At 32.4% G+C, this 23,612-nt stretch overlaps 1 protein-coding gene across 1 annotated transcript in view; it reads left to right on the top strand.

Moving 5' to 3' along the window:
* Positions 1-5,332: 5,332 nt before the first annotated feature.
* Positions 5,333-23,612, top strand: part of LOC106715509 (Down syndrome cell adhesion molecule-like protein Dscam2) — a 63,852-nt gene continuing 45,572 nt past the window's right edge. Inside the window, exons 1-2 of the mRNA XM_045684139.1 lie at positions 5,333-5,349; positions 7,787-7,800. Coding sequence (XP_045540095.1) covers positions 5,333-5,349; positions 7,787-7,800 — 31 coding nt within the window. The remainder of the gene's footprint in view (positions 5,350-7,786; positions 7,801-23,612) is intronic.

The raw sequence follows: 23,612 nt of genomic DNA on the forward strand, positions 1-23,612 counted from the left end.
GTCCTTATACGTATTAAGGAAATTTGTAATTAAACTTCAAATTCACTAAAAATTGAGAAATAAAACAAACATTTTAAGAAAAAAAAATAGCCGACTTCAAAACAAAAAAAACTATCTCAAACAAAATGCGCTTAAAAGTAACTTAAAAAAAACAATTTCAAACAAAATGCACTCAAAAGTAACGTAAAAAAACAATTTCAAACAAAATTCACTCAAAAGTAACATAAAAAAACAATTTCAAACAAAATGCATTCAAAAGTACCATAAAAAACAATCTCAAACAAAATACACTAAAAAGAAACAAAATAATGTCATGAAAACTTCTTTCTTTCTTTCTTCTCTCTTTCAAAAACCCTCTAAACTCTAAAGAAAGTTCTCTTCTTTCTTGTAACATGTCTATATTGTATAATTATTGTTATTTTGGAGTCGGTTTCGGCCTAAGTAGGGACATAAACGTAAGTATGTCTAATACATCTCAAATATAAAATGTCACCTATTTACTTCGGCCGACACCGACTGCGAAATAACAATAATTATACAATATAGACATGTTACAAGAAAGAAGAGAACTTTCTTTAGAGTTTAGAGGGTTTTTGAAAGAGAGAAGAAAGAAAGAAAGAAGTTTTCATGACATTATTTTGTTTCTTTTTAGTGTATTTTGTTTGAGATTGTTTTTTATGGTACTTTTGAATGCATTTTGTTTGAAATTGTTTTTTTATGTTACTTTTGAGTGAATTTTGTTTGAAATTGTTTTTTTACGTTACTTTTGAGTGCATTTTGTTTGAAATTGTTTTTTTTTAAGTTACTTTTAAGCGCATTTTTATATATATAAAGACTAGCTTTTAACCGCGACTCCGTCCGCGCGGAATAAAAAATAGAAAACGGGGTAAAAATTATCCTATGTCCATTTCCTGGTTCTAAGCTACCTGCCCACCAATTTTCAGTCAAATCGATTCAGCCGTTCTTGAGTTATAAATAGTGTAACTAACACGACTTTCTTTTATATATTATACTAGCTTTTACCCGCGACTCCGTCCGCGCGGATAAAAAAATAGAAAACAGGGTAAAAATTATCCTATGTCCGTTTCCTGGTTCTAAGCTACCTGCCGACCAATTTTCAGTCAAATCGATTCAGCCGTTCTTGAGTTATAAATGGCGTAACTAACACGACTTTCTTTTATATATATAGATAGATATAGTGCCGAGAAGTAGAATGTATTTAACGTAATGTCTACTGAAGTAAGCATCCATTTTCCTACGAATAACAAATGGACCCTTCACCCCAAGTTACTTTTAGTATCGGATACGTTACAAAAAAGATTCGCAAAGTGCAAAGTTGCGCTGAACCATCAAGTAAATAAGACTCTATTTTCATACGTTACCAAATAGTAAAAGAGAATATTTTAACAATACCAAAAGGAACTTCGAATTGAAAACCGATACCTTTTTAGAAACTGAAATAGTATATTTTCGACGGCTCCTAAGTGTAAAGTTGTAACGCAAAAAAAAATGATTTTTCTCTAGAGCCATTGTACTGTACGTTAATAACTTAAAAGTGTTGCTTCGAAAATAAAAAATAAAAACTAAGGTATCTCCGGAACGGATTAACGGCTCTTTATGAAATTTGAGACAGATGTAGAACAAGTCTGGAAGAACACATAGGTTACTCATTAAGTTTTTTTTTTTAATTCCGCCGGACGGAGTGGCGGGCTACAGCTAGTGAATAAATAAAACATATCAGAGTGCAAAGACTGATTTGGTGCGCCATGTTTTTTTAATTTGACTAACATTAAAGTTTTTATTTTGGTATCTTTCACAGTGATTATTGTACAACAATTTAATCCCATAAACATTTTAGATATCTTCCGTATCTCTCTCTCTCCAACACAAAGTGTATTAGTTTTATTTTTTAAATTCATTTTATATTCGCTTTATTTAAATAATATCCCCTCAATATGTTTTGTTTACGTATAATGATTATGTTTACTATTAAAAAAAAACTGTCTCAGTAAACGTGAAAGGGCTAGAGTAGAATTGGTAAGAATATTACACATACCGCTGTCTAAGGTATGGGTCTAAAGGATCTAAAAGGAATTCCTTTGATACAATTTATTTATCCTACATCTATAAAGACGTAGGAATGTCTGAGAACTTAAAAACAGCTAAAGTGTTCACACGAAAAATTCAATTTAAAATATAAAATTATGTTTAAGAAAATAAATTAAAAATGAGGATGTTTATTTCCACCCAAATTGAGTGAAATGTCATTGGGGTTAAGCACTTGACTTGTAATCTGCAGTTCCCAGGTTCGAATCCCGCCATATACCAATGTATTTTTCTATACTATTTACGTATTCTGTATTTATCCGACGTTTTTTCAGTGAAAGAAAACATCATGATGCAACCTGCATATATCTGAAAAATTTAAAGATATGTGTGTCAACGTATTGGGCCAGAATGGTTGACTATGGCCTAGTTACTCTGACTTAGGGTTCAAGTCCCTCGGTAAGGACGTATAGTGAGACGTATTATGATAAAAAACCCGACCATTTAGAATACCAGCGTAATTAATAAGTATCCCAACATACAATGAGAGCTTTTTAAATTTTAAACCTTAGGTTTTTGCTTTTTTGTATTCCAGTTAAGTTGAACAAAAACAAAGGAGAGAGGGAAAAAAAAGATTCGAATCGCATTTTAAGTGGAATGAAAAACAAGCGACGGAAAAAAACATTAAAAAGAATCCAAAAGTTGTTTTGGTAAAAGCAGAACGGGAAAGTGGAAGCGATTTAAAGTGATTGTTATGAAGTAAAATTTATTTTACACTCATTTTTCTTTGATACTTTTTGATTTGTTTTGTTGATTTATTTATTCATTTTGATAATTCTAGTGGCTGTTTAAAGAACCTTGATAACTAAAAATTCTTTCGAATTGTGAATTTAAATATAATTTGGGAAAAATATAAATTTACTAGCTGTCATCTGCTACTAAATAGAAAAACTAATAGGGATATGAAAAATAGATAGTAGCCGATTTTCAGACCTACTGAATATGCATGTAACATTTCATAAAAATCGCTTAAGACCTTTCGGAGGATTAACATTGTGACGAGAGAATTTTATATATAACGATTATTGTTTAATCGAAATTGTGAAAAAAATATTATCGTTTTGTATCTAAACTACAACAAAAACTATTTATATACTTGGTGTTTTTACTTTATTTTATTTCTTTAGCCATACATTACATGTTGATAATCATCATAAACCTGACCTTTACTACTATCGATATAGTATGTACGTTATTCTTCCTTACATCTCTATTAGTCGTCATCTGAACTCACTCCCTTCTAACGCATTTCTCTACATTCTTTCTTTGGTCTTCCTCTTCCTTTATAACCATCTATATTCAATCCCGTTAACCGTTGGTTTCTGAGACCGAAATCTCCGTATAAAATATATATTTCATACGTAGATGGTCTCGGAAACACATGGTAAACACGATGCATACTGTAAAAACATCACCAAGCTTTATCATAATAAAAGAATGTAATATATATTTTTACATATAAGTTGGTATTGCATTTAAAATTATTTACTACAAATATGTTGCATAAAAACATTGATAATAATCATAAATATCTTGTTAACAAAATCATAATGTAACCCTGTAACGAGGGTCGTAACGATTTAGTATTAATTTCTTGCGCGCAGCGACACCTTTGGAAAATAACAGACTAGATTTTACTCCAGTCAGTAGATAATTGGAGATAAGTTTGCTAGTTAATGTAGGACAACGGGATTTAATATAATTATATTGATTTTATTAATCATAGCTATTATATTGCGATGGAATCTTTGGTAAAAGATGCGAAAATTATTGTAAATTCAACTTTTTCACGAAGAATGTAAAGACTTTAATGGCCAGATAAAATAATAATTAGGTAAAGTTAATAAATAATATTAAAATACTTAATTAAATTTGACATCTTACCACTTTAAAACTTTCAAGTAAAATTATATACGAGGAACTTTTCTCCTAAGATCAACTTTTACAAATATTATAATATTAATATTAATATAATATAATATAAAATATAGAAAAATACTTGTACGATATAAAATAGATTACTGGATATAAATTATGTACTCTATATTTATATTCTCTCTTTAATTAAAATTAATTGTACTGTAATTCTTTGAATTTATTTATAATTAAATTATCAATTCCAGTTATCACATTTGTCACAAATAATAAGAAAACTAAAAGCAAATTTCCGAAATACATTTTCATTAATATAAAGTATTCGATACAAAAAAGTTGTAACAAGACGTCGGGAACCATCAGTCCAATAGTCTCCAGTAATGGAACTCCATTACGTTGCGGATCTAAAACGCCAAGATATTTGAGAACTATCACTGTAAAGAATTCTCTCATCTATTATTGATAAAGAACTTGCTACGAATTTTTCTTTGAACACCAATATATCAAATTAATATTGCAATTTAAACTAGTAAAAACACATTATTTGATTACGGTTTGTCATGATTAGTGTCTGGACTTAATATCAATATTTTGTACTAGTTCGTAAACAAATTTTTTTACGTAACTTGTTTTTATTCCATTGTCCATATTAGACTACAACAATATAAATTTTGATTTTTTCAACTTATTTAATTAAGCATATAAGATACCTAAACAAATAATATCTATAATAAAAAAATTCCATCATAAAAGGGATACTACAGCCTGGTGAGGACATGATAACACGTAACGCCATCTGCCGTCATCACACTCTAATCAAGGGATTATAAGGGTGCGAGGCGTTAATCGTACTTAGAGACTCTTACGGGACTTCATTTACTTCATAAGTGTGGCCAACTTTATTAGGGTCATGTCCATTTAATACATACGTGACAAGAATGCAATATCGAATGTCGCAGACTCTTTTGGTTAGAGATGCAATCATAATTGTCGCTACTTCATATATCCCTACCGAGAGGTTCACTACTCTATGTAAGCCACCAAAACCACTTTAGACCAGTGCTATAGTTGGTTGACATCACAATTTCATTGTAGACTATGTGCAGGCAGGTGCCTCCTTCACAATGTTTTCATTCAAGAACAACGGATAATAGTTTATGGAAATATTAACTGTGATTATTATCTATACATATTAATAAATTTGTAATGTCTGTAAGTAATTTTGAAAGCAATAATCATATTTCGTACATATGATTTATGTGCGTAGCTGATAAGGAAAAACCAGTTTTTAATTTTTTTTCCTGTCTATTTGTACGTCAACGCAAGGACGCGTTTGTTCTGGGATTTTGACATGACTTTGACGGGAAGGTATGTAGCTTTGACAAAGTTGCGGACAACCGGTAGTATCATATAAAATTATTCCAATTAGCTATTTACTTAATAGACAGAATGTTATTCTATGTAGAATTCTCGTATGTTAAAATTATATTTTTCAAATGCTATTTTGAATTTCAGAAAATGTATGTGAGTAAAGTACAATAAAAAATTCAGACTTCCAACAATTTGTTGAACAGAAAAAAATGTTTTACCGGTTTTTTAAATATTTGAAATTAAATTATAAAATAGTTTTAAAATGAAAATTCGCTGTACTATGAATAAAAGAGTATGTTATTGAACGTACTGACAATTTGCTCGTTAGTTACTAGGGTTCAGCAAACACTCACCCAATTTTCATTGTTTGCGCTTTGTTAACAACTCTTTTGTTTAACCCATGCATGTATTAAATAGTTACGTAATTATGTTGTCTAACTCGTTCGTATAATAGAGTGTAAGTTTGGAATTATTATTATTGTTTTAAATGATTTTTATTAGTTCTGTTTTTCTTCTTCTTCTTCTTGAAGTGCCTCTTCGACTAGCGACGGTTGGCGATCAGTTCATGGGAAAACTCATCTTGATAGGAAAAGTCCGGTAAAAGGAGTGTCGATCGAAGAAAAAAATCCTGGTACCGCAACATTCGAGAGTGGAAATTACGAGTGCCGCCTTTTTCTGGTTCGACTCGCAGTATCAAAATAAATTATGTAGAACTGATCACCAGATTCGTATATCGTTTTCGTATATCAATGAAATTTGGCACAGATATAGAACATAGTCATGAAGAACACATGGGCTACTTATTAAGTTTTTCTTTTAATTCCTCGCTGATAAAATCACTGGAGAGCTAGTTACAGTATTGACATTAAAGATACGGATATAGGCTATGTTATTAAATTTTCAAATATTATAAATGTTTTTAATTTTTCGGTTATCAAAATCTAGGTTTATTAAGTTTATTTTCACTCTTTTAGTTTAAAATTAATATCCATAATAAATTTTAACTTTCATCCCTTTAAATTTAGGCAAATTTATTAAAGCAACTACCAAAAAGGAAGATTCAGTAAAGATATTGTAAAATGAAGCCAGATTTTTGGCGAACAATTTATAAAATTAATTGCGACGTTGCAATTTATTTTTTAATCTCGTTGTCATGACAACCGTTGTTTTTGTTGCCTGGTTTACAAGAAAAATTACTAACCAAAAATATCTATCAAGTACAATCAGTAAATAGATTTTAGTTTCGAACGAAGAGGTTTCAATTATCTTTCCATGTGCGTACTGCAAATGATTGGAACAAGTTGCCGGCGTCAGTTTTTCCGTCCATGTTTGACGTGGGGGCCTTCAAGAGTAGAGTGAATACGCTAACGCGTACCATCTTTCCACCACATCGTCACTTAACATCAGGTGGGATTGTGGACAAGCGTTAGCTTAACTTACTAATTTAGATGGATGCATGTTTGTCAGAAGTTATCTTGGAACGGCTCAACGGATCTTAATGAAATTTGGCACGGTTGTAGAACATAGTCTGGAATAACACATAGGCTACTTATTAAGTTTTATTTTTAATTCCGTGCAAACAGATTCGAGGGCGACGGCTACATTAATGTAAAATAAGTGATAAATTCAAATCGTTTTTTTTACAATGTATTTCATATATTTTTCTATTCTTTACAGATATATTTTCTTCTTCATCAAAGAAATTTAAATGGCAACAATATCGAGAACATAATATAAGGTAAGAAACAAACCACTACATAGTCATCAAGTTCTTTTATATATAAGCAATTATTCCATATTTTAATTCAATTTTTTTTGTTTTTTTTTTCTGCTTTTTTTTTCATCTGTCGAATAGTTATAAACACACAAACGCGTGTACGCCTAGATATTTTCAACGCTGTACAATTTTCTGTATCTCAACAAACAATAAGTTAGAGTGCTTCGCTAACCCTTTGCTCGCGTTATCTTCCGTTCCTCAAAGAACGATATCCAATGTACGGTTACGTGCAATAGTGTATATTCATATACAGTCAGGGCACTTTGCGGTGTTCCACTTACAGAAAAATAGCTTTATTTTTTGACAATATAGTTAAAAAGCAATATTAATTTGTATACCACTGATCGACCTTATACATACATACACATATTCGTGCTGTTGGTTATTGATTTCAAGTATTAGTCTCAATGCTTACAAAGCGTGCAAATTACTTTCGTTTAAGATATACCGTGATATTCCTCGATTGTACAGTACTGTACAGCGCAGACCAAATTGAATCCACGCCAAATTCTGTTATCATTACAGAATACGGATAATGTTGAGATAGCTTTTAATATCACTGATTTTTTAATGGAATTGCTGGCATAGTTATATATAAAATGATATAATAAAATTGATAATTTGTTACAGGAAACACAAAAATACAAATATATTGAGAGAGTCCAGTATCGGTAAGTTTTTATTGATAATTTGTCTCAAACTGTATATTTTTGCTATCTTCTGCCCGCGGCTTTGTCCATCCATTTGATCGTCGGGCAGTCGTTTTTTTTTTTTTGATTAAGTTTAGGTATTATATATAATACTGTGATATGTTCAACAATAATCATACTCGTAAACTCTAAACATAATTATACTACATAACAGATGGATGGTTGGATAGTAAATGTTTGAAGGTATCTTCAGAACGGCTGCATGGATCTCGATGAAATTTCGTATGGATATAGAACATAGTCTGGAAGAACACAAAGGCTACTAATTAAGTTTTTTTTAATTGCGCGCGAACGGAATAGCGGGCGACAGCTAGTTGTAATATAAATGACATTAATATCAAAATAAAAGATTATTTCAAACTGATGTCTTGGGAACGTTTTATAAATTAAAGAAAAGTTTAAGTTGCTTCTCGCTAGGATAGCCATTACGTGTAAAAGTAGACTGCAGCAAACTTCTGAAGATTGCAAAGTTTCAAACCTTCTTACAGTTTTAAGTGAAACAGTTTTTCTACATTCGCTTACGTTTAGGTCTTTGTTAACGACTTATCTTAGACAAAACTAGATTCCTTTAATTATTTTTTTTTTCTTCTTTTGAAAGTACTACCGAATAATCGAAGTGTTCAGTACGAAGCGATAAAAAAGTCTTTGGAGAAGCTTTCAAAATTTAAGGTACATTTTCTTCTTACTATTGCCATAAGTAGGGAGATGATGAGATGATACGAAAATTGTGCCAACATTAAGAACTTTACTAACATCATCAAATGGCAGTGGTTTTCAGAAAATCGGATAACTCTTTCTTATATTATAAATGCGAAAGTGTTTGTTTGAAGATATCTCTGGAACGGCTCAACGGATCTTGTGAAGAAAGCTATTTGTGAAGTTTCTTTTTTAATTTTGTGCGGACGGAGTCACGAGCGACAAATAGTAAGAAAATAAAGAGATAAAATATAGATGGCTATAAAGCTAGAGGAAGATCGAAGAAAGTATGGATGGATTTTAAGAGGGGAGCTGATACAGATATATGGAAGATTTCTTACTTTGCTGACACTACGGAGGCAAAAGAACTAAAGCATAATGAATGTACTTTACTTCGCTTGGAACAATAGTAAAATATCTTGTATGCACCGTTACGTTCGACTGGAAATCCCGCAGCCCCGCCAGTGGCACTAGAGGATGTCCACCGAGGAGATTTTAGTAGGTAAAACCCCACATAACCTTGTTAACAGGAACAGGTTAACTTTTTTTTAAAGTTTCTCTCGATACCAAGAAAAAAAAACATCTTGTATATATAGAATGCGTTTTTATGTGTGCTAATACAATACAGCGAAATTTCATTACACGAACACGCGAAGACATACACTTATACTCATATTGGAGTAAATATTTACGCAGTATGTCAACAAAATGTTTGAGGAGAGCGTTTGTTTTTCTGTTCTGCTCGAAGGCGTAATTGGTAGTTCAAAGTTTCTTTATTTCCCCGAGGAAATTTACCTAAGACTCCCTAACATGCCAAAATTGATTCCGAAAAGTTTGGAAACTTCGGTACATTGAGATTGCTTTTAAAAATGTAATATTATCTGGTATAGATTATTATGAAGAAGTCTTTCAAATATTACCCAATTGATTAGAGGGTTATGTTTATCGCGCGTAAGTTTGTAACTGGGTTTGTGTTTTTATATATAAGAGAAGGGGGCAAACGAGCGTCGGGAACACCAAAGTGATCATCGACGCGCATGGACATCCGCAACACTAGAAGAATTGCAGATGCGTTGCCGGCCATTAAGAAAGATATATGCTCGCTTCTTGAAGGACCCTAAGTCGTACTGGTTTGGTAATAGTGTGTACGTAAAATTGAAGTTTCGAAGCTATTGAACATATTTTTTCAGTTTTACTTTTATATTTTGTGTAGAATACAAGCATTATAGACATCAACTTTGTAATTTACATTGTTCATTGACATGAGAATTTTGTTGTAAAACTTGTTTTGACAATATTCGTAAATAAAACTTTAGTAATTGCCAATCAACTTCTCGATGTTGAGAGCTTCGTACACAGATTTCGGCTCTTAACTGCTCTATGATTGTATAACAATGTTGTTGGATTTGTAGTATATTTTAAAAGCGTCCCCTACAGAAATTTTAACAAATGTTTACATCTCATTAAGTCCTTACCTTTTAAGAATAGAGAAAACTATATATTATTTAAGATTTAAACGTTACACATGTTATTGAAATTAAACTGGGAAATATATACGAGTATTTTTCTTATTTTCTCTACTCGTTTCTTTCTTTTTAACAAGGTAAAGAAAGAGAACTTACGGGAAAAAACTTATTTGATATCATATTAAAAATAACGCTCTTTTTATCAACCAAAACATATATTGTGCATTGTTAATTAAAAAACGATGGACAACTCAATTTATGTTAGGAAAATTGAATTTGTCCTTAGGGGTAAATATCGCACCCTATTAAAAACGGACCGTTATTTTCAAACGAGTCCCTTTTCAATGTACTAAATCCTTTTACCTTAACCGCGGGCATTCTACTTAAGTGATATTTGTACTAAAGCGGATTTCGTTCAGTGTTTTATTTGTAAAGTTTAAGGGAGTTTGGATTCAACTTATACAGAAATTTTCAAATTTTATGTTTTGTTAATATATTCTCAAATAAACTGAGCATGACCTTCGAAGTATTTGAAAGCGGTGACATTTTTATTTATTTAAATTAATCATTGTATGTATTCAGCCTAATTCGATTCACGCGATAGGATGGAGGATTACAAATTATTATTAAACATAACCTATTATACTTTATTAAAAATTATTGTAAATTGACTAAAGATATAAACAGATTTAATTTTAGCTAACCGAAATTTACAAAGCCTTTATAAACTTTTATGTAATTATATGGTTTATTTTAAACTACACCTGTTTTTTGTAATGCAATGTAACAGTAGTGCTATTTGCGGCATTCGAGTGTATTAACGAATGCCAGCGCCATCTGTCGGCATTCGTTGGAATCACCTTACCGGCTGAGGGAACGAAGCACTTCTTCTGTGGCTGTCGACTAGAACGGACGTTACGGACAATACGTAACTTATATTGTACTTAGTAAATTCGTCATGAACTTTGCTGTGAACCTTTGCTGTAGACGGCGACTCATCACCGCCGTCAAATATCTTTAGATACAAAACGAATAAAACTAATAGTAACTTGATAGCACAATTATATTATTCACAGCAACTACTAGAAAGAAATAAAGAAAAGAAAGAAAAACATTTATTGCCACTCAAAAAAAAAATACAATCAAAAAAGAAAAAACACAAGGCACAAAGTGTGGCAAAAGGGAGCCAGTTCAGCGAAGCAGGGACAGACTAAACTGCCCCTGCGCTGGTTTTCAGCTGGCACCGTTTCTGAGTTACTAGTTTACTAAGTACTAGTTAGTTACTAGTTACCCGTTACTAGTTTCTGATCCTTTAATAGTGGTATGATCTTATTACACTAGTTCGTCTATTCCGTCTATACGGCTTACATCTGCTGAAGCGACTATTGTTATAATTCTTTTCAGGTCCTCTTTTATATGCTATCAAACAATATCCAAAACTACTGCAATCAATTTCAACACAATAATTTCATCTTGTTCATTGTAATAAACTATGTTTGTCAATATCTAATCAGCTCAAAACTAGAAACTGGTAATATTAAAACAGTTCCATCCAGTTCAGTCCTGTTTAGTAACAGATAATACAATTATTTTAATTGTCATAAATGCAATGTTTCGGAACAAGCAAATCACGTTAGCAATGCAATTTAAACAGTGCGTTCTGTTGATATTTGCGCTGTTTATTAATTCAGCTATTGCAAGTTAAACATCGACTTGAACATAACTAGCCACCAGTTTTGAATCAAGTCCATTTGAATGACTTTGACCATGAATCTTTGCAGTTTGCAGATTTTCCTGTAAATTTATTTGAAACTTACTTTTATTTTAACTAACCTAACTAAACTCTGGTATTTGAATGGCATTTGAATGACTTATTTTGAACCATTGAGGTCGGATATCTGTACTGTAAACCATTAGACCACTAGCGATTAAATCGTATTCACACTTTAAGACAACGTGTATTTCTAAGCATGTGTGTAATACAATATTTATATTCCTTTTCATAAAATTTATTTGGAAATGTTTTATTTGCGTATATTTTATGAACCATAGATATTAGAATTCAGAGCACGATTCATTGGAATTGGATATTGGAAATAAGAGCAAATTAACTAGAAGCATTACGAGAGCAAAATGTAAAATTAATGTCTAATAAGAAATCTGCTAACATTAAATGTGAAATAAATATACGAAACCAACTAGCCTGAATTTAAAAAAAGCGAACGAGTTGAGATTTAGAGTGTCGGTGGCTCAGGGGTTAAGCACTTGACTTGCAATCTGCAGGTCCAGGGTTCGAATCCCGCCATGTACCAATGTGTTTTTCGATTTTCGATTTACATATGTACATTTATCCGACGTTCCTAGGGTGAAGGAAAACATCGTGATGCAACCTGCACATATCTGAGAAGAAATTCAATGATATGTGTGAAGTCAACCAACCCGCACTTGGCCAGCGTGGTTGACTATGGCCTAGTCACCCCTAACTTGGGGTAGGCTCCGAGCCCCTCGGTGGGGACGTTTAGTGAGCTGATGATGATGATGATGAACTAACCTGAATTTTAAAAAAGCGAACGATTTGAGATTTAGAGTGTCGGTGGCTCAGGGATCTACCACTGTTAAGATTATCACAAAGATTATTCTACGTCTTCTGACTTTTATCATTATATTTCTTTGTTCTGTATTAAAGCTTCTATTCTCAGTTTTAATTTTTACTGATTAATAAAAATTATATGATTTCATTTATCGGAATAGGATAGATTGTATTCAACAAAACAAAGAATCCTCTTAACAATATCTGTTTATAGCCCCTTCAGTGTTGGAGCTGATTTCAATTTCCCGGCTATTTCCGGCCACTTCTTGTCGCAGTCGATGCCTTTGTACGACTACTGGGTATTCTGCAATAAATATTTCATTTTACTGAGCTTAACTTTATAAGAATATAAATTTTAATACATAAAATACTTTCACTAGTTTGTTACATTTGTTTTTATATAGATATAGTACACAAAATTGTATCACAATCGTCATTAGACAGTCATAATTTTAGAAGTTGTCCTCATAAACCGATTATTGACTTCCTAATATTAAGAAGTCGATCAATATTTTATATCTGCCTAATCTTTTATAGTGGTAGACGCCAGCAATAATATCTGTTGCACGATTGGTATAACTTGACTGGTGCAATACCACGACCACACAGAAGGCGTCAAGTGGAAGTCATTCCTTGTTTCATCTGATGAGTGTGCATGCCGGTGGCCTATATTTTTTAGTCCTCTTACCTTTTCCACCCTTTTCTAATAAGAACATAATGGGAGGAGGTTTGGCAGATGATTTGGGAACGTATAGGAAGGGGACTTATCTTACTGAGCGTCCCCTCCACCGTCGATTAAAATTAGGCAACACATCTGTAATTGCAGATGTCTATGAGCAGTTCACTTCGTCATTTTGGTGAATTCTTAAAAAAATGATATCTTTTATATGATCCCATATCTTCTCCATTAATCATCCAATCGACCTCGAATACTCGAATATTATAGGAATCAATTATTCTGTTCGAAATAATCAAACCACATGACAAAAATGATAAAACTAAATACATAAAACTTTCGTTAGTAAATACGTTGCAAAAACAAAACCAGAACAAAACGAATTCTCATGCTCCAATTAGTTTCACAAACTGTGTTTAATAAAAGCGTATTCGATTTCGTTCCGAGGTTCTCGATATAAAACTAGCGGGGTTTTTTTTGTAGACGCCATGTTTACGTAACAGATACATTTTAATATTTATAAACGAGGATACAGATATTGTAAATGATGGGAACTATTTAGATTAGGAAAACTATTTTAACAGTGGTAGATGCCAGCAACAACAACATCAGTTGCACGAATTGGCCGGCTCGCCCGGTGAAATCTACGGCCACGCAGAAGACAGGCGTCAAGTGGAAGTAATTCCGCGTTTCGTCTGATGAGTGTGCGTGCCGGAGGCCTTATTTTAGTCCTCTTTTCCTTCCCACCCTTTTTCTTATAAGGAAAGGATGGAAAGGGGAGGTGGGTTTGATGTAGGAGGAGATGCAGAGGTAGGTTAAATATTCTCTTTTTGTGCGTCTCTTCCTTCTTAGATTAAGGATAGGCAACGCATCTGCAATTACGAATGTCTATGGGCAACGGTCGCTTCGCCATTTCGGCGAATTCATGTGGCCGCTTGCTCGTTTGCCACCTTATAATATAAAAAAATAATCTAGATTCGTTACCTTTAATGAAAGAACTGGAGTTATATTGGAGGACTAAAAATTAAAAAAAAAATAGCACTGTACGTTGCTATAAAAAATGTACCGAATAAGAATTTGTTTGAGAGTCTTACGAAGTTTACGATATGGAACTCCATCGTGCAATATTCTTTAAATAAATACGCAATATATTTCAAAACATGTTTTTCTTTTGAATCAAAGAAGTCGCTATATAGCTATCACTATGATATTTCTATGTTAAAGTATTACTTTACATTTCTCTTGCATTCACTCATCCATAAGCTCGTGCTTGTTAAAGCGTACAATTTAAAGTGGCAATTTACCAGAGTCGAAGAAAACAAAGTAAAGTCAATGTAATGGAAGACAATAGCTGTAGCTATAGAAATCGTTACAGATATTTTTTAAAAGATTCTTTCGAATGACAGTTACAAAAGCGAATTCAGACATTGTTTTATAATTACAATGCTGTAATCATGAGAGAAATTATTGTTAAATAAGGATTCTAATTGTAACCTTGCAATTTATGTAGGCCGTTGACTATATATATAAATTGTACATACACTTAATGTTTGACCAGATCGATTACAGTTTGCTGAAGTGACGTTAATCAGTATTCATCGTCATCAGCTCACTATACGATCCCACTGAGGAGCTCGGAGCCTACCCTAATATAGGAGTGACTAGGCCATAATTAACCACGCCTGTCAAGTGCGAGTTTACACATATCTTTGAAATTTTTTCGCCGAAATGTGCAGGTTGCATCACGATGTTTTCCTTCATATCGGATAAATGTATTGGTACATAGAGATTTACTGTGGATGAACTACCTATATATATCACATACGAAGTTCGAACCAAACTCCGAATCGTCTAGGGTTCAGATTTCACGCAGGAAATGTTCAATGTTAGAATATGTTTGGTCTGTTCAATCATTCTTTCTATTGATACGTCGAATTTTGACGAAGGTTAAAACGTACGTGCGGTGATAGATGGATGGATTACAATAGCAAGAATCGCATGTGATTGAAAACATACTGCTTCACTTCCTACGTCCGACCAAACTATGAAACAAAAGAAAAATGGTAACATGTAACGTCTTCGTAAACTGTAGATCTTTTTTTAGACTTAGTAATTACTTAGTAACTCAAAAATATATTTGTCGTCTACTTTGCGGTGTTGTTTTTTTTTGTAATTTTATTCATGTATTCTGTAATAGTTATTCAAAGTTATTTTGAGCTCTCTACATTCGTCATATTTTAGAATATTAAAAAAAATTCAATGAAAATTATTTTATTTTCACGATGTACCGTATTTAGTTTTCTTTAATTAACTAGCAGTCTCCCGCTACTTCGTCACCCCGAATTAAAAAAGTAGCCTTTAATATTCAAGCATCCATAAGCTACCTTCCAGTCAAACGTCAAAATCGGTCCAGCTGTTCCGGAGATTATTTGTGGTTCCGGAGATTGTAAAAATAAGAGTGTGAAAAGGAACGTATGTGAGGTGAAGGGCGGAAGTGATGATATGACGTATGACAGGAGAAGTGACAGTTATATAGATAGACAAGAAAATCAAGACTAGGTGTGTGCGCGTGAACTTATACGATTAGCATATTAAGAAGAATAAAGAAAAAAAACTAGAGAGGTGTCAAGGGACACCCGGATGGAACGAAGTTCCTTTCTATTAATTAGTGAAGGAACCAATGTTTATTCTATGAATAAAAAACTTAAGTCTTCACAAGAAGTACATTTTATTTCTATGAATTTTCGTTATATATTGTCACGTCGTTGCCATGGTGATATAGCAAAAAGTGTCGTGACAACTTTTCGTAAGAATTTTTTCCGTCTAGCCCCCTTTCACAACGCGCGATAAGGAACTTCGTTCCAATCGTTCCAATAACTCAAATCGGAATTTTATTTGTGGCACAACAATAAAAAACCCACATTTATAGCAGACAAGGCCTTGCATACACACAGACAGACTTTAATTTATCAGCACTCCAAGTATATCATGTATATTATTTTTTATCGATATTACATCTTGCCACTTTAACTTTATTCCAGTCAAAAATACTAAAAATATTTCGACTATTTGGATGCCTCTGCTCCATTTCCATGTTTATATTTGCTCGTTAAAGCATAACAGTTTAAAGTGGCGATCAGGTTCGAAGCTGCCGGGGAATACGTTCGCAAGTCGTAAATGTTGCGGAAGAAAATCGTTTAAGCGATGTTAGAAGCTTATTTTATTGTCTAGAGAACAGTCAACTCTTGCCGCGTTGTGTCTTTAGAGTTCGAATTTAAACCTCAGTTTGGCACTTACAGTATCGTTAATTTGGATTTTAAGTACTGAGTATTACGATGATAAAATTCGGGAATTAAATCAGAATTTTATATTGTTAAAAAATTATTGTTGCCAAAAACTAACATTTTCAATAGACAATAAAAAATATATAGAAGCATCCAAAATTCAACTTTTGAGTTTAAATGCCTGCAACTCATTAAAATTGGTAAGTCTGGCATAAAACAAAATAAACCTCAAGCACTTTTGAGTGTCCTCTCCTGGTTCTGCCGATGGTGCGCTGGCCAAAAGATTTTTTTTTAACGAATGTTTCTTTTATAACATTGTACTAAACAGTAGCTACGATTGTATGTATGAAATGTCTAGTAATAGTAAATAGTAAAACGCACGCTATTTATGCTACAGTTATTGTCTACAACTTCGTCTACAATAGCTTGTAATTTTTCACACTTTTTGTAAGTCCATCAACCGGATTTTAGGACAACCCTACACAGGATAAAATTCCAAGGATTTTGTAACTAAAATAAAATAAGAAATGTTATATTGTAAAAATCACTATTATCATGTATCATACGGAAAATGACTAAAAAGAGTACGTACCAAGAGTCTATAGATGTCGCTTGTTGTAATTACCTCTATAAAAAATTCAAAGGATAATTTTATTTTCCTTCACAATAAAAGACTTACCAAAAGTTGTCAGATTTTGTGGCATTTCAACGTGTTAGGAAAAGAATATTTCATAATTATACAACTAAGTTTTTTTTATCTCTACTTTCATTTGTTTAAACAATAATTTCAACTTTAATTTGCATCACTTACCTCTTTTATCTTGCAAATATTAAATATCTTACTAATATTTAAAAATGTTTAGATGGATGGATGTTAGTTCATATTTCTTCCAAACGACAAGTCTGGAAAAACACATACGCTATTATTAAGTTGATTTTTAATTCCGCGCGAACATAGTCGCGGGCGACAGCTAGTTATTTCATAGTTAAAATATTATTACATGTTCTAGATTCATTTTTTTTGTAATTACATTTGATAATGTATTTTACAATCTGCTGCGGACATGTTTTTATTTTGCAGATCACTAACTACGTTACAAGAGGTTGCTGGGAGAGACTATAAGAGTGCATTCATTATTTTCTACGAAGCTCTCCTGTTTCTAGATTAAAATTTATATCTTCTCGCTGGCCGTATTTCGTATGCAATTGGATTAGTTAAGGCTTTATGAAATTTAAATTACTTTATGACGTGAAGTTTTTTTTTTTCTGTTCTACCGTTAGAGTACACTATCAGAACTCCTCAAAAAAAAATGCTATGTACAATTTTTTTATTAACAAATATTGTTCTACGGTTATAAAAAAAGAATTTAAAGTAATAACTTTCAAGATTGCAAAAAATATTTTTCACCAAAAAAAAAACAGATTTTGGTATTAACCCTAAATTTTTAGACGAAAATTCTAGTAAATTAATTTGGACACTTCAAATATTTGGTAACTTTAATTCAGTTAAAAATACAAGACTCATTAAAATTGACGGAAACCTTTGCAATTACAAATTGAAATTGTAGCAAACGGGAATGTTGAGTGTCTCTTACGGTACCCGCAGACCTGATAGTTGCCAAAAGAGGTCTTTTTCTTAAAAAGAAAACAAGTGGTGGAAGCTTTTTACGGTTTTTATACCGGTAAAGTTTTTTTTTTATCTCATACAAAAATGCTACTTCATTGTTCACCTTAGTGAAGCTATAACCCTTACTGCACACAGAGTAGAGCGTCTACTAACGCTGAATCTAATACAGATTTGACACTTAAGAAATTATTGGATTGAGACCCTTCACTATTCAAGTAATAACCAAAAAAGCCCGACTGACATGCTGTAATAGATGAAATAGCGCCATCTGTTGGCTGCATTTTAAAACGAAGATTTTTTAATTAAAAAAAAATCAGTGGCCTATGTGTACTTCCGGACTATATTCTACATACTCGTATGTGCCAAATTTCATCAAGATCCGTTTAAACGTTCCGGAAATAACTTCAAACAAACATCCATCCATACATCTATATGTGTATATTAGTAAGATATTATCATATAATATTGGTAAGATTTACTCAAAAACATCTAAAAATGATTTAACAATCTGAAAAAAGTAATGGCGAGTGAGATTGGTGAAATACCACGACCACACAGAAGACAGGCGTCAAGTGGAAGCAATTCCGCATATGGACTGATGAGTGTGGTGCCGGAGGCCAGATTTATTCCTGTTTCCCTTCCCACCATTTTCTTATAAGGAAAGGATGGGAAGGGAAGTAGATTTGGTGGAAGAGAGGACACATAGGAAGGGGAAATATCCTCCTTCTGTGCATCTCCTTGCTCGTTTGCCACCTTTTGAAATAAAAATCGAAAAACGAGAAATGAGAAACGCCAACAACGTATTTATTTGACAAATAAATTACAAATCAGTTCAGGAATTACTTGTACGTTGTGAAACAGGCCCTATGACTAACACATGTATGAAAATAGTATTGTTATCTCAGTTTAACTCAAAGAGTATGAAAGAAATGGCAACAATATTCTTAAACATATGTTGCGAAAGTTAAAATACACCGTTTAATAATAAAAAGAGCAGTATTTTTAATGTAGGTAAAATATGTAAGTACGTGAGACAATCTTTGTCAAAACTTTTTTTAAAAGGCTCATTCAACCAATTACTGTTAATGGTCATTAACGATAATAATTATGTTATCGCACATTAATGGTAACTTTTAATGGATCTCTGAACGTCATCGTTCGCTTAATTAACGATAATTATGTTGGAAAATTTTAGGACAATGTATTTACTAAAATTGTCATAAATTAATATTTTCTTACCAGCTTATGTCCGCGAATTTCTCTTCGTTGAATTAACAAAAAACGGGTGAACAATATCTCGTGTGTTATTCGAGTCTATGTTCTATATCTGTGGGCCTAGCACGAATATTTGTGGCAATCACCTTCGTGTCATCGTACTCAATTAAATCTTCAATTAATCTTAATAGAAATATTGTAAAATGTTGATTTTGCTTATCTCATTAATAAACTGTGAAAATATTACAAATTCAATAAGTTGGTTTGTTAAATCGGTGACGATTGTATTGTTTGGATTATTTATTTTTATCAAAGTTTGAAATTAACTTTCTTCTAATAACTTTATTGTAATGTCGTTAGTTTGTTAATCATTTCTACAACTTTATCAAGTCTTTATATAAATATTCCCGTGAAAACAGAAAAATATTTCACCAGAAATGCTTTTATACTGTAACGATGTACTTAAGCTATCAAATAAGATTCAATACTTCCTTCTAAGAGTGGTCGGATATGTGATAAACTAACGGAAATGACAATTTTATGTATATATCCTTTGACTTGGGAACGGTAGTCGTAGAAATTCATGGCGTCGTTTTCAAAGTTTTATTGCTTTTTACAAAGAGATCTTATATTTTATTTTGTGTTCAAAGAAGTGTCTGCTAATCGTCCAGAACTGTGTTGAGAGCACCTTAATATTTTGTTCACTATCTAGAACTTACTAGAAAAATAAGTTGTGCAATAATTATGACTGTTATAAGCTGTAACTTATAAAAAATGGTCATTTAATTTAAATAATTGAACAAGAAACAGTTTATTAAATAAAAAATGTATTCTTTCTATGCAACTTTTATTTCACAGACCTTTACAAAGGTTTATGCTGCAAAAAACTCTTACAAATAAATATATTTTCATTCCATTGATACTTATTTTAACACACAATGTTTTCTACGGTTGTTAAACAGTGGGAACCCTATACTTTGTTAAAACACACCGCACTAGATAATATAATTCGAAGGGATTAACGAAATAGTTATCAACAAACCAGTATAACACGGTACGAATTACGGACACTAAAATAATTACGATTCGTCCGCAATACGGAGCAGAGCGAGCTTATCAAACTTTGCAGATTAGCGACTTATTTATTACTAAAGTTTAATGCGAACTATTAGGCCCTTCGTACACAAGATAACATAAATCTATAAAACTCGGCGATTTTAGTCGCCTTACGCTATACAATGTCATAGAGTTTCGTATACAGCGAGCGTCGACGACATTTCTCTCTGTCGTTGCCAAAAACAATCATTCGAAACCTGTCAAGGGAAATGTCTGATATCTTCGTAAAATCAGATATTACGTGACTAAATTGTAATGAAGGTAATTTACTTAAATAACTCAACCAAGGTCCATCAACTTCTGTAAAAAGTCTCGTAAGAAATTACTCCTTTTAGAACTAGCACTAGAGTTTTAATTATACGATAATTTTTAAAAAAAACGTACATACAGATAATATAACAGTCAAAATAAAGGATAAATTGGTACATAGAAATGAAGAAAAAGAGTACTTTCTCTATAACCCTGTAAAGAATCACGGATCTACTACAATTCAAAGCCGGAAAGGTATCTGCACTTCCTCTAGTGTTGCGTATGGACGTCGTTAAACACCTCGGTGTTCCCGCCGCTCGTTTGTTTAAAAAACTCAATTTACTTGATTAATACACAGGATGTTATAATTACTTTAATTTAATTATCTTTTCAATATAGTTTTCTACTCTTGTAATTTATAATCCTTTAAAATATAGAAAGCGAGTTAAAATTATTTTCCAACGTTAGCCTACAAAATATTTGTCGTTCAATGTTATCGCTGACTAATCGTACATTCCTTATTATTACGATCATAATTTAAAACTATTAATTACGTTCGTTGTCTTTCAAAAACAACTTGATCGCTTGTAAAATTAATATCAAAATAATTTCAAGTAACACATGTTTGATGATATAATTATAAACCTAATACGGTTGGGTTCCAAAAAAGCATTCCATTTTAAAAATTCCTTCATTTATAATAATTAAGAAGTAACATATCAGACGTAATCCTGAAATAAATTTCGCTCAGAGCCGGCTTATCAAAGTTTACCGGGCGTCTGGCGACTTATTAATAGCCCCAAGTTAAATTCGCTTCGTTATTCCCGCGCACTTAATCCGACCCTGTGCGGTAACGTTGACAACTATGAATTAAAGCGGGTTTCCATGGCAACGGAGAAGCCTGACGAACACGTATAACAACCAACCGCACACTTATTTTGTGTAAGCTGGATCCTAATTGCGGTTCTCTTCTCCTTCATCAACCAACTACCCCCTAATAAAGAAAAGTCGTGAGACAAGTGCCTGTAATTCTCAAAATCTATCTTGTATGATTTAAGTCGCTCTACTAACCGAATAGACGACTCGCGTCGAAAATTCAACGATGTTAGGTAACGCGCTACGCGGATACTCGCGACGCAGAGGTACTGTTAATAATAATATTAAATAGTATTAATAGTAGTTGCAAACGCGCCATACTCCGAGCCGCCAATTTAAATTGGTAGGATTATATTATTATACGACTAATGCGGCGAAGGGGTCTGAAGTGCGGGGGAGGATGCGCCTGCACTCGGTGCGGGGTGTCGGGGTCACTCACCTAAAACTTCTTACAGCGGGCGGCCGTCCGTTGTAACCGAAAGAAAAAGTTCCAGAGGTCAAGGTATTCTCATCAACAGGTACAATGTTAGTTTCGAAAATGTACTTGTGTACGAAGGGGCTAAACCTTTTTGTACAAAGATGACATCAAAATTCAATTTGTCTTAAAAAAAGTGTTATATTAAAAGTATACGAAAATAAAAATATTTATTTAATTGTAAAATATCACATAAGAATTTAATTGATTGCAAAAAATATTGATTCATTTAAACGTGCAGTAGTCGAAGGCTTGTTTGTGCGAACAAATAATGAAACAAAACTGAAACTTCAATGAACACAGATTGACATAATTTAATAAATACGGACGCGCAAATTGAAAACATTTAATTCATTTGTTTATTATTATTTTACTGATCGAACAAACTATTTAATTTACTCAATAATAGTAAAGTTATCAACACATCCAGTATTCAAAAGCAACACAATAATAATATTTTTTATCTGTCGTGATGACCTTCTTTTTTGCTGATATGTTTGTACGTTGTTAACTAACATCTATATATGTTAGTCAATTTATCAAAGAAAGTCCTTAAAACATATCTCATACACTGTTACCCTTTAAAACTCCTTCAATTCTAAATTCACAAATACTTTTTAGGCGAAAGCAGCATGAAAATCCGTACTTTTTTAAACCAAACACTAAATACTCGTAATATAGACAGGGAATATTTTATAATACAGTAAAAAAAAATCTATTTTTATGTAGCTGTTTTAACCCGAAACGATTTATTTGCATAATCCTCTCAGAGCCCTCAATTTCAGAGAAATGGCAGCTTATCAAAGATTTTCCAGTGCCGGTTGACTTGTTAATTGGAAAAGTTATTTGCGGACCATTATTTTCGAACTTGTAATCCGATCCTGGTATATTAATAAATTCATAAGAAATTGGTTATAATCACATTTCAGTCATGAAATAAAAGAAAAACGGCTTTAAAAATACAAAAAAATAGGTATAACTTGTTATAAGGTAACATCGTATGACGCCTAAAATTATAAAATAGCAAATGTTATGTTAGTCATTGATTGCAATGTTATTTTCAAGACGTAAATAAATAGCCACACGTTATCTTACTTCTTGAATCATTAATTAAAAAGAAAAAACTGAATCCAAAAAAAAAAATAGAGAAAGCAATAACTTTTCCTCGAAAACATCCTGGCACTGCGTATCATTTAACATCGCTCCGTTTTGCAATTAAAACTGTTTTCGGTCGCAATTCCGCCCGCCGCTGACGTCAGCGGTGACGTCAACTGACAGATCGCGTTTATTAAAGTGCATCTGCTTCCGAAACAACAACGTTTATAGTTACTAAGACAAGTAATTAATTAATAAATTCCAGCTTGATACCTTCACGCGTTCCTGAGAAAAGGGTCTTGACAGACGGACGGACAACAAAGTGATCCTGTAAGGATTCTGTTTTTTCTATTGAGATACGGAGCCGTAAAAAATAGCTGAAAATATCATGTTAAGGTTTTAACTAAA

The sequence above is a fragment of the Papilio machaon genome, chromosome 25 (assembly GCF_912999745.1).
Source record: "Papilio machaon chromosome 25, ilPapMach1.1, whole genome shotgun sequence".
NCBI classification, from domain to species: Eukaryota; Metazoa; Arthropoda; class Insecta; order Lepidoptera; family Papilionidae; genus Papilio; species Papilio machaon.